This window comes from Cryptomeria japonica, chromosome 8 (genome assembly GCF_030272615.1).
Source record: "Cryptomeria japonica chromosome 8, Sugi_1.0, whole genome shotgun sequence".
NCBI classification, from domain to species: Eukaryota; Viridiplantae; Streptophyta; class Pinopsida; order Cupressales; family Cupressaceae; genus Cryptomeria; species Cryptomeria japonica.
Window position 1 is genome coordinate 173869188 of NC_081412.1, and position 15850 is coordinate 173885037.

The following is a 15850-nucleotide window of genomic DNA, read 5'->3' on the forward strand; positions in this document are numbered from 1 at the left end:
GAGTTGCCACTAACAACGAAGTTGAATTTGGAGCGGCTTTAAGAGGTTTGTAGCTAGGGATGGAGCTTGGGGTGCAGAGAATTCATTTGGAAGGAGACTCACCAAATGTGGTTAATGCAGTCCACTGTAACAACACCCTAGTTGGCACCTTAACCAGTGGCTTCAACCGATTCTGGTGCTGCTAGCCACCTTTGATGAATTTTGGATAAGCCACATCTATAGGGAAGGCAATGGAGAGGCCGACAGACTCTCTAAAATGCCGATTGCTGATGGTGACCCCACCGATTGATATGGTCCGATTATCTTGCCAGTAATGGTGCTTTCCGGTTGAGTTTGTCGGTTGTGGTCTCAACTGATTGTCTTCTCCTTTTAGTTGATATGTTTCTTCGATTAACTTACCGGTGATGGTGATAATTGGTAGTTTTGTCTCCACCGACTGATATGGACTCCCGACTATCTCACTGGTGGTGGTGCTCACCAGTTGAGTTACTTTCCGGTTGCGTTCTCCATTTCTCCTTACGGTCGAGATGTTTCTCCAATTGAACTACCGGTTGTCACACAAATCGGTTGCATTGCCTCCCCAGTTGCCTCTATATTCTTTATTTAACCTAATGGTCGTGGTTCCCGGTGGATTGATCGACTGGTTGATTTGTTCACCAGTCAAGGTTTCTTCTTGCCACCGAGACATTGCTCTCTGCCATCATTATTGGTCTATGCCTGTTTGCGCCCCATGGCAATTGGACATGTGTGTACTTTCAATTGATATCTAGTTACGACTAGATCCTATTAGGATATGCTTATATTTATTTGATGGACAAAGATGATCGACATTAAATTGACGAACTTTGGCTCAGATGTTGATTGGACACCGTCACTTCATGCGTGTGTGTATTCAATAGGCATGAACTACTTGCCTAGCGCCCGTATCCCCTGGTTTGATGACTTGCTACTTAACAATGGAATGCCCTCATTTTCCCATCAAACATTTGCATTCTTCACTCGATGACTTTCTATGGAATCCCCAATTCTCCTTGAAGCTACTTGTTGACAGATGGCCTTCCCGGGATAAATCATTGATAAACGTTTGCAGGAGGTCCTCTACTCTCGACACCCTTTTATTCTTACAACCTTAAAAATATATTGGGGAAGGAATTCCTTATGGCTTATCACAGGTACAGAGCCAATGCCGATATCCCGACCTTTTTCCTTGCAATGGTGATATACATGGGGACTAGCAAGCAGAGAGCGAAGCTTTTAACTCAAATGGTGTTTAAACACCACCTACTGGGGGAAATTGATGCCGCATTGGACAATATTGATGGAAACCTGAGAATACTGCTTCCCCAAAATTACTATATGTCCTTAGGCAACGAGGCAGAGGTGAGAAAGTTTGTGATTGTGAACTCTCTAGACTTTGATGCTCTTCAAGAAACTTGGCCTGCCATTACCAGGAACATTGAATTTCACATTAAACACTGCCTGCTGGGGGAAATTGATGCCGCACTGGACAATATTGATGGAAACCTGAGAATACCGCTTCCCCAAAATTACTATATGTCCTTAGGCAATGAGGCAGAGGTGAGAAAGTTTGTGATTGTGAACTCTCTGGACTTTGATGCTCTTCAAGAAACCTGGCCTGCCATTACCAGGAACATTGAATTTTTGCTTAAGGCAACAGGCATTCAAAATGGCTTCACATCGGAATGGAGGGAAAAATATCTTCGAGATGAAGGATTAGCGGGTGCAGAAGGATTTGGTATTCTCGAGAATGGAGATTTGGTTGATGGAAATGACTAGGGGTTTGGGCTTGGCGAGGAGTGGTTCCCAAATGACTACTGACTCCCTTGGGAGAAGGCTGAATCGGCGGCTCACTCGACCTATGGCACTGAATGCCCTATAATCCTGGATGCAGCTCATGCTCCTGTGGTCAATGACTCAAAAGACTCCCATTGATTCCAGTTGTGTCATCTTTCTCTAGTTTCTCTGTTTTCTGGTTATTGTTTTTTGTAAAGGCCTCTAACAGGTTCTGTTATCTACTCCAGCGGTTGTCGACTAGTGTTTTGTACTTGTCTAGCCTCCATTGCTGGTTTCTTTTTGTATAAGGAATAGAGCTAGGGTAGGGGGTTTTCTTCCTGGTTCTTTCCTCCTACCACTCTCACTGAACCAGGCCTTGTATTATCCTATTTTGATTAATACAAGGGTGTTGCCCCTCTGCAACTATTTACTTATTAAAAAAAAAAAAACACTTTTTAAAGTCACTTTTTTAGGACCATACCATGCACATGTATGTGCAACATAATTTGACCTAAATAAATGTACTTTTACAGTAAAAACTGATGTGAATTTTTTTTCATCTTTTTTCCAAATACTTTTTTAATTAATTTTTTATTGGTCCTAATTACTATTTATGCAAACCCCTCATGTATGCCCAACATAATTTGAGTTAAACTAATCATTTTTTATTATTTTTTTCATTGTGTAAAGAATTGTGTAGATTGATGACATTTTTTTTGAGAAACTTAAAAAAAAATTATTAAAAAAATACAAACGCCTAACATTTCAAGTTTATAAACTAGTTTGCTCATAATTTAAGTAAGAAATAGAATTTTTTTTTTACATATTTAAAATAGAGGCATTGCCATTTGTAATGGGTTTTAATTTTATATTCTAATAATGTATTTTTTGAAAAAGGATCACACCCAATTTTAACTACAAGAGTTTATGCTTCACCAAATGTCCTCTTATTAGAAGCAGTCAACCCCCTAATGTTTCATGAAAGAAGCATCATCTCTCCAATGGAGGGCCCTTCCCTCTTCACTATAAAGAAGACAAAAACACATCCATCATTTTAGTAAGATTTAATACTATTTCTTCCATATTCGTTCTCAAAGCCTTTCAACTTTTATTTTCACACTTTATTTCTTACTTTTAGAAAATCTCTAGGTTAAGTTTGACTTTCACAATACCTTTAAAACATCAAATCCTTCTCTAACCCAAATATCCAAGTTTCTTATTTTGGTAAAATGAACTACCATTTTCCAAGAAAAAATAAATACTCTTTTTCCCTTTCATGAGTGACTCTTGGAAGTAAGAGAAGGCTTCTAGGTGAAGTCCTACTAGTAACTAGGTCCTCAAAAGAAGCCTTCCCAATAATATGAATTGTTGAAGTTGAAGAGGTTCCATCTAGCCAAGCACTAACAATCAAAGCATATAAAGAAACTTCACTTCCAAGGTAGAATAGAATCCATCGGAAAAATCAAGCCTGGTTATGAAGGAGGAAGAACTCCTTAAGAACCTAAGAAGTGACTATGACATTACACCCACCTAGAAGAAAGAAAAAAAGAAAGATTCTTTTCTAGTCCACTATGTTGGGTGATCTGTATATGGGTCTATAGATGGCTTATAGAAATATGAGATTGCCTTGTACTCCTTTCAAAAGACACCTAACTGTGCTACAAATGAGGCATGCATGCATACATCTATTTCAAGAGCACAAGTTCTCCACCACTAGGCCAACTTAGGTTATAATCTAGATACAAGGAGTTGCAGCCTTGAGTAAAGGAGCAGCTAGCAATATGTCCCACCTTATGGAAAGAGTAGCATTAAAATTTAGAATTTCTCATATTCCACCTAATCAAAGGAGGCATATTTGATAGGCAAATTGCTTCTAAGGGAGGTTCAAATCTCTGGCTATCTTGAAACAAGAGTTCATAGTATAAATATTATTCATCACTATGGGATTAGTTTTAATCAAATCATCAGAGGCTACTAACAATCTCTAGAAAAAAATCTTCACTCTAAAACTCAAAGGGGAGAACATATAGTCTAATCAGTAGTTTCAAGAATAATAAAAGAATGTCTTACCAAAAATTAAGTCATCTCCTAGTCATAGTAGAACCTTGAAGAGGGGGGAAGGATTTCTTGTTGAAAAGAATAAGGGAGAGATGAGCATAAAATGAAAGAAACGCCCATTAACTACCTGTTTGTGAAGCTTTTTCTAGTACTAATACTAAATGAATAAGAGGTTGGGAGAAATTGTGCATTGATTCCCAAGCCTTCCATTCCCAAGGGAATCACATTAGCACTAGTAGTAAAAGGGAAAAGAGAGATTTCTTCATATATGCAACCAAAGATTTGCTCCATAATAGGTTTTTTCTTGCCTAGGAGGGAAAAAATCTATTAAATGGGGGTGCTCTGAATCAAATCTATCAAAATTATTGTGTGAGCCAAAGGCCAAGGGCATGACAAACATGGGCTACTAATACCCAACCCCTATGGGGGGCCCTACTGATTGAAGCCTTTTGAATGTACTTTTCTACCATATGCTCACCACATTTGCCTTCTCTCCTTTAGCTAGAAGATGTTAGGATCTAGTGTAGGTTAACTTCATCAACATGTAGTCATTACATAGAATGTTGACAAAGTTAGTTCGTACAACTACTTTGTCAACATTTAGCCTTACGATGACAAGATTGCAAGTTAGGTTCTTGTTAGGTATAAATATTTAGATTTGATTCCATGGTAAGGTTGTTAGTATGTTTAATGTTGTAATAATATTTAGGTATTATAATTCACAATTATTACATGAAAATAATAAAGATCTAGGTATATTAAAATAATTTGAAATGCAATTAAAAAGAATGATGTCATTTTAATCAACATTTAGTAGTGTTTTCTTAGTTTATGTAGATATTGGGATAGTTTGTGGTGTTTTCAAGCTAATATGATTGGCATGTGAATATTGAAAGAATCTTTAGATATTTGATGGAGAGATCTAACAAAATATGATTAGATAGGTTTTTCTATTGCAACAATAATATAGTTTAATAATCCTCCCTAATATCCTTGCATTTAGAGTACTATGACTCATACATAATGTAATATATGATGCTCATGTCATGGGTTGAACAAATACAAATTTCACCTAGATCCCTCTTTTTGCTTTTTTGTTTACTTGCTTGTTGTTTGGGAGAGGTGTGTTTGGATTCTCTTGGGGCCCTTGTCTTGGGAAATTAAAAATTGAGATATATAAAGTATAATAGAAGATGGTGAACACAAGTAGTCAATATTTATAAGTTTGATTTTTTCTTTTTTAAAATTATAATAAAAATTAATATTATGGTTTTTAAGAGGATTTTATATTATTTATAAGTTTGTTGAGGATTTTATATCATTTATAAGATTGTTTTGTTATTTCATGTGAATGTACAAATCTTAGGTTGAAATTTTTTTGATTAAGAATCAAAGATCGATGGGTATCTATTCTATCCAAGTCATTTGAATTTTGTCAACATTAATGACATATTTATCTTCCTAAATATCATAGATAAACCAACAGTCTAAAATGATATCAATAGATTTGACACTTCTTTGACTGAGAATCAAAGATCGAGAGATATCCATTTTGTCAAAGTCATTTGAGGCACGATGCCAACCTCATCTCTTTATGATGTTGAAGCCTTACACTCAAAAACACTTAATCTCTAGTGGGGTCATTCAAAACCATTTAACTTCACAACTACACCAATGACCTATTGCCATTACAACTTTTTCAACCGTACATTTATTTAACTTAATTTGAGTATTTGTGATGGTTAGCATCCCAAGACTTATATGAGAACTATTTTATAAGGTCATTTGATGAGCAAAGTTTTTTAATTTTGAAGAAATAATGATATACATTTTTCCCTAAATATCATAGATAAAGAAACTATCTAAAATGATATCAATAAATTTAAGAAAAAATATCTTCATAGGTGATGTATTTTATAACATGGAAAATAATTTCATCCCACCCACCTAGAAGGAATTTCATTTAATTTCTTTATTGTATTTATGCTTAAATTATTATAAATAAAAATTGAAAAGAAAACTTAAGAAGAATAATAATAAATAAAAATCAATATTAGTTGATGCATATTATGGTTTTTATAGAGGATTTTATATCATGCATAAGATTGTTTTGTTATTTCATATGAAAGTAAAAATTTTAGGTTAAAACTTCTTTGAGTGAGAATCATAGATCAAGGGATATCCATTTTCTCAAAGTTGTTTGAGGCATGATCTCGACCTCATCTCTTATGATGTTGAGGCCTTACACTCAAAAAGACTTGATCTCGTGTGGGGTCATTCAAAACCATTTAACTTCACCACTACACCAATGACCCATTGTTATTATGACTTTTTCAACCATACATTTCTTTAACTTAATTTGAGCATTCATCATGGATAGCATCCTAGGACTTATATGAGGATTATTTATAAGGTCATGATGAGCAAAAAAAATTAATTATGGAGAAATAATGATATATTTATCTTCCCAAATATCATAGATAAAGAAATATTTTAAAATGATATCAATAGATTTAAGAAAAGCTATCTTCATATATGATATATTTTATAACATGGAAAATAAATTCATCCCACTCTTCATATATATGTATATGTATACATACATATATATAGTTCTATTTATATAGTCTTTATATTTATATTTATCTTTGCTCTTGCTTCTTATTTTTCTTATTTCTTTTGTTTATTGGTTTCATTTTGTGTGGTATTCCTTTGTTCTATTAACACACACACACACACACACACACACACACACACACACACACACACACACACAGTCTTTATATTTATATTTATTTTTCGCTCTTGCTTCTTATTAGTCTTATTAGTTTCATTTTTTGCTCTCTCTCTCTCTCTCTCTCTCTCTCTCTCTCTCACACACACACACACACACACACACACACACACACACACACATATTCGCTCTTGTTTCTTATTCAAGTCTTATTTCTTTTGTTTATTGGTTTCATTTTTTGGTATTCCTTTGTTATATTAATCCTTATCTATTTATGTGAGTGTTGTTATTGATTTCTAGTGAAACAATTATATTTTTTATTGTTTTGTTTTGTTCTTTTTATTTATTTATTTATTTATTTTATTGGAATAAGCAATTAAAAAATTTACAGAGTAGCAGATTACAAAATATAACCCAGCTGACTTGAAGACAACAAATAACAGAGAATTTACATCACCAGCATTGAAGTAGCATCAAAATCAAACAAAGGTAGTGGTGGAAAAACTACAGTGACAAAGGCAGTGCTGGAAAAACTATAGTGGATGATGACAAATACAGAAGACATGAAACAACACTGCAATATCAACCACAATACATAACCCATGTTGATCACATGGTTTGAATTATTAGTGTGCTTGTTTATTTTATATTTTTAGCTAGTTCTTAGGTTCTTGATTATTCTATTTATGTTGCATCAACTTTTTTATTATTTATTTATCTTTTATTTTTATGTTTATCCATTTATTTACTTCTTCCTCTCCTTTTTTAGTCTTTTTTGGTTGTTCCTTTTCTTTTATTTTTTTCCTTTTTTTATTATTTTCTTTTCTTGCTAGTCGTCCTTTCTTGTTCTTTGTGTCTCATCCTTCCATTTTTTTTAGCCATCTAGGCCTGCTACTTAGCTACTTTTCAATTTCGTTTACTCTCTATCATCATGATAATGGATCACAGAGTGTGATCTGAAACATCGATGTCAAAAAATATTCACACAATCTAATCCAGAAACAATTGATTCCTAACATATAGATTGTGGAAATTCAATGTTTGTTATTCATCCCACTCAATTAGAAGGAGGTTCATATTTTTTATTTATTGTATTTATGCTTAATAGTCCATACAATAAGAAAGTTTCAAAATTTCATAAATAATTACTTCAAAGTAAAATTAAGAATAATAATAAATAATTTTAAAATAACATATTTTATTTGATATATTTTTAAATTTAAAATAAATTATAATAATTATTGTTTCAATAAAAATGATTAAACGATCAAATCAACTGTATTCGTTTGTGGTTTGCAAATTTTCGCGGGTATGGAGGACAGACGTCATTTGGGTTCATGGGCAGATGTCGATTGGGAGGATCCACCGCATACCCCGCAGTGGGTTTTCACCAATGGTTGATGGGAGGACAAAGCCTGGCACACTACCAAGGCTGGGCGGAAGGGTTTGTATCATCCAGTTTCACATTACTTTCAGGGCTTCTTTCACAGACAAGGCTTTTCCTCTCGACACCAGTTTCCTTCATTGTCTTCCCGTCGTCTGCACTCTCAGGGCTTGCGGCCTCGTTAGCAGTTCATCTCGAAATCAAAATGGAATCGTCTCCGTGGTGACAATCACTCTTCTACCCAAAATGCGACTTCAAGAACTAGGGTTTCCCTAGCGGATGCTTTTCTTTACGCGAATTTGAAGAACACGATAACTTCGAACCCTAAAGTTGCTTCTCCAGGGAAGGAACAGGTTGTGATTTTGGGAACTAGGGTTTCTTTGACGGATCCTTTACATACTGCGAAGTTGAAGAATATGGTAATCTCAAACCCTAAAATTGCTTCTCCAGGGAAGGATATGGTAAGCACCCCTCTGGAACCCATTATTTCTCCTTCTGTCTGGGTGCCGATACCTTGCATTGATTTAGTAGGAACATTAGTTGACATGAAAGCGCAATGCTTGCATTTGAATGCTGTGTTGGGGGAAATTTGGGGGGATCAATTGGGATTGTCTAAACTTTATTTGAAATTGCAAAAATGTTGGAAAAATTTGCATTATTTCCAATTAATTTCAGCTACTTCTTTTGTTATTGTCTTTGATTCCTCTTTGTTTTGCATGGATGTTTTGGTAACTGAACATCACAGGTTTGGTAATCATCTCTTGTCTGTGTCGATGTGGAAGCCCTTTTTGTGCCTACTTGGTCCAAAAAGAAGTTAACTCCTTACTGGTTCGGTTTACCAAAGATTCCCTTTGAGTTTATGGATCCTACTGTACTACAACAAATTGGGAATTCATTTGGCTCTTTTATAACTTCTCAAATGGATTTTTCAGAGGGGGAAGTTCAGGTAAAAATTTATGTTTTGGTTAAACCTGATTTAGCGCATCCCCGTTCTTGTAATATCAAGTCTCAGGAAGGTATCTGGCGTCAGAATATTTAATGGTTAGATTCTAATCTTCTTCAACCCCCTCTTATCCTAGATGCAACATTATTCATGGATTTTAAGAAACATCATCCTTCAATTGAGATTGCTCCTAAGACTTCTCCTTCTTTACATGTGGACCACTTGGGTGTGACTTCTTTGAGTAAACCTCAGAATAATCGTCCTCCAGTTGAGACTGCTCCTAAGACTTCTCCTTCTTTACATGTGGACCACTTGGGTGCAACTTCTTTGAGTAAACCTTAGAATATCTCTGACGTAAGAACTTTCCCTTTGCTCCCTGATCAGTCAAACATTCCACCTAGTTCCTTAATAGGGTATCCTGAGTTTATGTTTCACCCTCAGAAATCTTTTGGGTTGTACCAAATTCTGAGCCAGGTTGATGGATTGCCTTTAAAACCTAAGCCCTTAGAACCTACTAGGAAGAATATAGGTTCTCAACTGAATTCTAAGGTTCCTTTTGTTGTAACTCCACAGGATTCGATTCTAATTTCTGAAATTCAGAATCTTGCCTCTTCTCTTGCCCATCAGGGGCAAAACGTTTGTGATAAGGAAGTAAATCGGGGTTGTAATATGATGTTGGAAGTGGTTGTGCCTGATATAGAATTGGTTGATCAAGTGAATGATTTGTTTATTATGCATGCCCCTCATTCAGCAGGGGAAGTTGCGGATAGAGTTATTGATGCAATTGATACTGACTTAGGTGGGATTCATTCTTCCCTTCCTATTACTTTAACATCTAATCCTTTTGAGATCCTGGCTTCTAAGGATTTGGGGTCTGTTATGGCAGATGGCTTAGTCTCCCCAAAATCTGATAAGACTCTACCAATTGTTCAAACTTCTTTATTCTTAACACCACCCGTTGGCTTGCGTAGACAAGGTAGACCCCCTAAGAAAGCTCAGACTCAACTAGAAATTGATGTAGGGGTACAAAAAACTTTGTCCCTCTCTCCTGGTATGGGTCAGGGGAGAAAGACTCTTTCCCTAGGAAGACCTAAAAAATCTAGCTCGACTCCTTTAAAGGGGAAAAAGAAAAAAGGGAAGCCTCTGCTGACTAGTCCTCCAGTGACTAGGTCAGGGGCTGTTAAAAGAAACCTACAGAGTTGTTTTGGTAATAATACTAAAGCTCTATACATTGAGAAGAGGGGAGCCTCAGCCTCCCCTCGAGGGCAATGAAGATTATCTCTTGGAAAGTTAGGGGCTTAAATGCCCCTAACAAGCACCACTTGATTAAATCCCAGATGGATTTGATTAAGTGTGATATCATTATGTTGCAAGAGACTAAATTATCTCAAGGGTCCGCGGATGTTCTTTTTTCATCTTGGAGAAGGTGGAATTTTATTTCTCATCTAGCTACTGGAGCTTCTGGAGGCCTAGCATTACTTTGGAATAATTTCAATATAGATGTAAAGCTAGTAACTTCGGCTGCAAACTGGATGTTGTTTTTTATTCTTAGTAAGGTTTCTAAGGTTAAGATTTGGTTATTTAATGTTTATGCTCCTTCTACGATTCATGCTAAATATAAGTTATGGAGTGATTTGAAAAGGATTGCTTCTCCCTTAAAGAAGGGGTCTTTAGTCATTTTTGGGGGAGATTTTAATGTAATCATAGACTCAAGCAAAAAGAGAGGAGGCATTTTACCGACTAAGAAAACTATCGTTGACTTTGGGAATTTTATTCTTGACATGAACCTCTTTGATTGTAAATTTCAAAATGGGGTTTTTACTTGGACAAATATGAGAAGAGATTTCTCTCAAATAGCAGAGAGGCTAGACCGTTTCTTGCTTTCAGAATCTTGCTTACAATCAGATTTTGAGTTTTTTCCCTCTATTTTGCCTTTGTCAGGTTCGGATCACTTTCCGTTCTCAATAACTATCTTGGAGGGTAGTCCTAATCCTAAGTATTCATTTAAATTTGAACCTATGTGGTTTAGGGATTCTTATTTTTTACCCCTTCTTAAGGCATGGTGGGAATCAACTCCTTTTTTCCCAGGGTCTCGAATGTTTTAGATTGTCAAGAAACTTAGCTTTCTTAAGAATAATATTCGAGAGTGGAATTCTTCACATTTTAAGAATATTTTTTATGAAAAATAAAGAATTTGGGATATGATTGAATATTTAAATACGCATGTACTTACTCATGGTATGGCTTCACATGTATTTGATGAATTAAAATATTTAAAATCAGAATTAGAGGAGACAAAAATCTAGGGAAATGTGGCTTTCAGATGGGGACAAAAATACAAAGTTTTTTCACTCTTCCACCAAACTAAAATGGAGTAGAAATAGGATATCTTGCATAGAGGATCCCAATGGGAAGTTACTTAATGAATCAGAAGACATTGCATCAGAAGCAGTGAATTTTTTTATATCATTATTGACCTTGGAGGGTGGATGTAGTTCGAATGAATTTTTCTCAGATATTCCCTCCTTAGTGTCCATGGAAGATAATAGGATGTTGTTGTCTCTTTTCTCTTTGGAAGAAGTTAAATGCGTGGTCTTTGATATGAATCCTAACAAGGCTCCAGGTCCAGATGGGTTTACTACTTTATTCTTCCAAAAGTGTTGGGACTTTGTGGGCAAAGATGTCTTTTTGGCTTTGGAAGAGGCTAGGAGAAATAGGTCGATCCTAAAAGAACTTAATACCACATTGATTGCCATTATCCCGAAAAAAGAGGTCATTAAGACCTTTGTTGACTTTCGTCCTATTGATTTATGCAACACCCTGTATAAAATATTTACTAAGGCAATTTCTCTCCGATTGGCAAAACTTCTTCCTAAAATCATCTCCTTAGAGCAAGGTGTTTTTTTCCCTGGAAGGGAAACACCGGAGGGAGCCATTGTGGCTCATGAAGTGCTGCATTCAATCTCTACTTAGAGGGTCCCATCTATGATTCTCAAATTGGATATGATGAAGGCATATGATAGGGTTAAGTGGGAGGCATTAGGATGTGTTCTTCTCAAACTAGGTTTCTCCAAGGCTTGGGTCAAGTGGATAAAGGCCCTTATTTCCACTGCCATATTTTTGGTGTTAATTAATGGTTCTGCTTGTGGTTTTTTCTCCTCTTCAAGAGGATTGAGGCAGGGGGACCCTCTGTTCCCTTTTTTGTTTATACTCTTAGTTGAATCCTTTAGCTGGGCAATTAAGGCTGCAAAGTCTAAAGGATTTTGGAAGGGGGTTGCGATCCATGGAGTTCCAGTTCCTATCTCACATTGTTTATTTGTTGATGACACTCTTCTTTTTGGTCAGGCTTCCTTAAGGGAGGCTAATACTATAAATGGGATTATTCAAAAGTATGCGGCTTTTTCTGGCCAAAAAGTCAATATTGAGAAGTCTAAAATATTCTTCCTTAACACATCATAGTTAGTTCAGCAATGATTGCAGATCTTTTGGGGTTTTGAACCTAACACTCTTCCTTGTAAGTATCTTGGTATTTCTTTTTTTTATTAAAAAAGACACTTTATCCTTTTGGGATAAGCTCATTTCTGTCATCTCAAAGAGGATTTTATCTTGGAGCCATAAATGGTTAAGCCTTGCAGAGAAACTTGTCCTGATTCAATCTGTGTTGAACTCGGTCCCTATTTATCTTATGCCAGTAATAAAAACCCCCAAATCGGTGTTAGTAAGCCTTCAGGACACTCTTAGGTCCTTTTTATGGAATAGTAATAAAGATGGGAAGATTAAACTTCCTTTAGTAGCTTGGGATAAAGTTTGTCTGCCCAAAGATAGGGGGGGTACATGAATTAGAAATTTGGATATTCAGAATCTGGCTCTGGGAGCTAAATTGGTCTGGAAATTATATGAGAATTCTGATTCTTTTTGGGCACAAATAATGTTTGCGAAATATTTGAATAATGGACCTAGGGAGTATGTTTTTCAAATTTCAAAATTACCTTTAGGTTTGGTTATGTGGAATTTTATTTGCAAATGTCGAAAGGTTATTTTGCCACACCTTTCTTGGATTGCTCATAATGGGAAAAAGGTTAGATTTTGGGAGGAAGTGTGGAATGGTCATACTCCCTTACGAAATATAAGGGATTGGTCCCCTTTTATAGCTACCCTTTCTTCCCTTTGGGGGGTTTATGTGGCAGATTACTTCGAGGTAATTCATAATGGTGATCTGAAGTTGGCTAAATGGAAGTCCATTGAGTTCTTGGATGTTGAGAATGATCTCAAGCGACATTATGCTAAGGCCTTGGATGAAAGAATGATTATCCTATCTGACACTGAAGATGAACTTGTATGGACTAGGAACACCTCAGGTAAATATACGGTTAAGGATGGGTATAATTCTCTTGTGCCGGCCAATGACTCATCCTCTTGGCCACATAAGTTTTTTTAGCATTCGGCCTGTCTATCGAAGGCTAGGGCTTTTGCCTGGGTAGCAGTCTAGGAAAGGGTACTTACAAGCATCCACTTGGATAGAATTGGTATCACTAATGTTTTTACTTGTGTGTTATGCAAAAAAAATTTGGAATCCTCCTCTCATCTTTTTCTTCATTGTGATTTTACTTTTCAATGCTGGTAGTGGCTTTTTGACAAACTGAATCTGTCTTTTGTTATAAAGAAAAGATCTTATTTCACACTTTAGAGCTTGGTCTCTTCTGTTTGCCTCATCCTTCTATGCTTGTCTTTGGATTGTTTCCCCTTCTATCTTAATCTGGAATATTTGGTTAGAAAGAAACAATAGGATCTTCAAAAAGACTAGTTCTTCTCTTGAGGAGATTTTATTGAAAATTGAATCCTCCATTTCAGAAGTTGTCTTGACTTATATTTTGAAGAACCTTGACAAACTTTCCTCTTTCTCGCACTGGGATAGTAGGGTGATGAGGGTCTGGAAGCTATTATCTATTTTGCCTTCTCGTGGTTCCATTTTGAAAAACATAGATGTTTTATCAAAAAGAGCTGCAGCTATTTGGAAGCCTCCTCCTAATGCGCATTATAAAATGAATTTTGATGGTGCTTCTCGTGGAAACCCTGGTTTGGCAGGAGTAGGTATGGTGATTTTTGACCATCATGCTAATATTGTACAAGCTAGATGTCATGCGATTGGGCATCAGTCCAATAACTTTACAAAATTTAATGCCCTGTCTCTGGGCTTAGACATGGCTATATCCTTGAGCATCAAGGATCTTGTAATTGAAGGGGACTCGATGGTAACTATCCAATGTGTTATGAAGAAGAAATCTAACTGTTGGAAATTACAATATGTTCTGGAGTTAATTTTACAACAATTGGCTTTCTTTGATTCCTTCTTGATCACTCATTGCTTCAGAGAAATTAACATTATAGCGGATTTTTTGGCAAATTTAGCCATTGACATTAATGCAAATTTGTGGGATATAAATATGGAAGAGATCCCGCCTTCCCTTCTGAAACATTTGCATTAAGTCTTCTTGGTTTTTTCCATAGTATGATTTCATAAAAATCAAGAAAAATTATTAGCACCCTTATGCCTTGAGAGGTAAGCATGTTTGGTGTTCATGTGCAAATGGTAAGTATGCTTAGTAGGCAGTTATTAGTTGGCTATTCTGTATGTTTAGGATCTGTCATAAACAACAAGGATGGGTACCTATTATGGTATTAAGGTGGCGCCCTTTCTGCGCTTATGTTTTGGTGTGTGTTACTATGATTCGACATGATTTATCTGCTTTGTCGTTGCTCGTGTGTTTTAAGAAGATTATGGTTATATGAAGTACGATGGAATTGTGCTTCGGTTGCAATCATTCACGGTTTTTTATGTAGCCATTATGATAGGAGTAAGTAGCTTGTTATGTGGCATTGGTTGGGATATGCAGTACTAGTTTTTCAGCCGCCACTATCATGCAAATTTCTTCATTTATGTGTTATTTTGTATAAGCTTTAATCCTTCTTTAATTGGCTTCATTTGTAATCATGAAGTAGCATGATTTGATCGGTTCACATTTTTGGTGGTGCTTGGTCTTTATAAGCCGATATCTTTCTCAATATAGTAGTAAACAATTGAATTGATCTTTTTTGGGCTCTGTCATATGTCGAGTGCTTCGGCTCTTTCAAGATATAGGGTCATTGTTGAATGCTCGAGTGAGAGGGATAATGAGGTTCCAAGAAATAATTCTGAACTGCTTGTGGAAATGTTTTGTTTGCCTACTCCTCAGGTGGATTTTGAGGTTCGTAGGTTGTTGGGAACTATCTGGTTGCAATCTGGTTCTTCCTTTTCTAGTTCTGAGACTCTGTCTCGATTTCTTACTATTTGCCATGACATTTTGCTTGACATGGATTTACTCCAACTCTTGGTTCATACGTTTATCTCTCCCTCGATTTGCTCCTGGGACCTTGTTAGGTCTGCATTGGATAATTATCATTTTGAGTTGGGCTCTTTTTATTACGGGGGCTTTCTTTCTTGTTCTGATCTGTTGGATAATGGGAAATGTGGAGTTCTATTGTTTGAGATGAGAATGGGGTTATTATGTGATAGATTGGGGGACACCTTGTATGTTTTTGAAACCTTGCTAGAATCGGTTCCCTCATAGGTAATGGATAAAGCATTGATGGTGTTTGTGGGTTTACATTCTATGCTATCTTTTGGTTTTTTGGCCTTATCTCCTCCACGACTGGAATCTCCCTTGCAGATCATTCCTCCTTTGATCATGGATAGAGAACCCCCTAGTGAGAGCTCAAGTTCTTGGTTTCAGAATTAACTATGTGTGCAGATATGTTGTTTGTCTTTTTTGATGTAGGGTTCTAGTCGGTTGATATGTTTTTTGGCAAAGCTTTGGGAAGCCTTGAGGCTATGGATCACATCTCATGATTTTTGGGGTCATTTAATGCTATGTATATCTTTGAAAGCCATGTAATGGGA

The 15850-nt window shown here is 36.1% G+C and overlaps 1 protein-coding gene across 1 annotated transcript; it reads left to right on the forward strand.

Annotated features, from left to right (window-relative positions):
- Positions 1-13835: 13835 nt before the first annotated feature.
- Positions 13836-14399, forward strand: LOC131857580 (uncharacterized). Its single transcript, XM_059210263.1, has one exon. It carries the CDS (start codon positions 13836-13838, stop codon positions 14397-14399), a length of 564 nt encoding a protein of 187 aa, XP_059066246.1.
- Positions 14400-15850: the final 1451 nt, after the last annotated feature.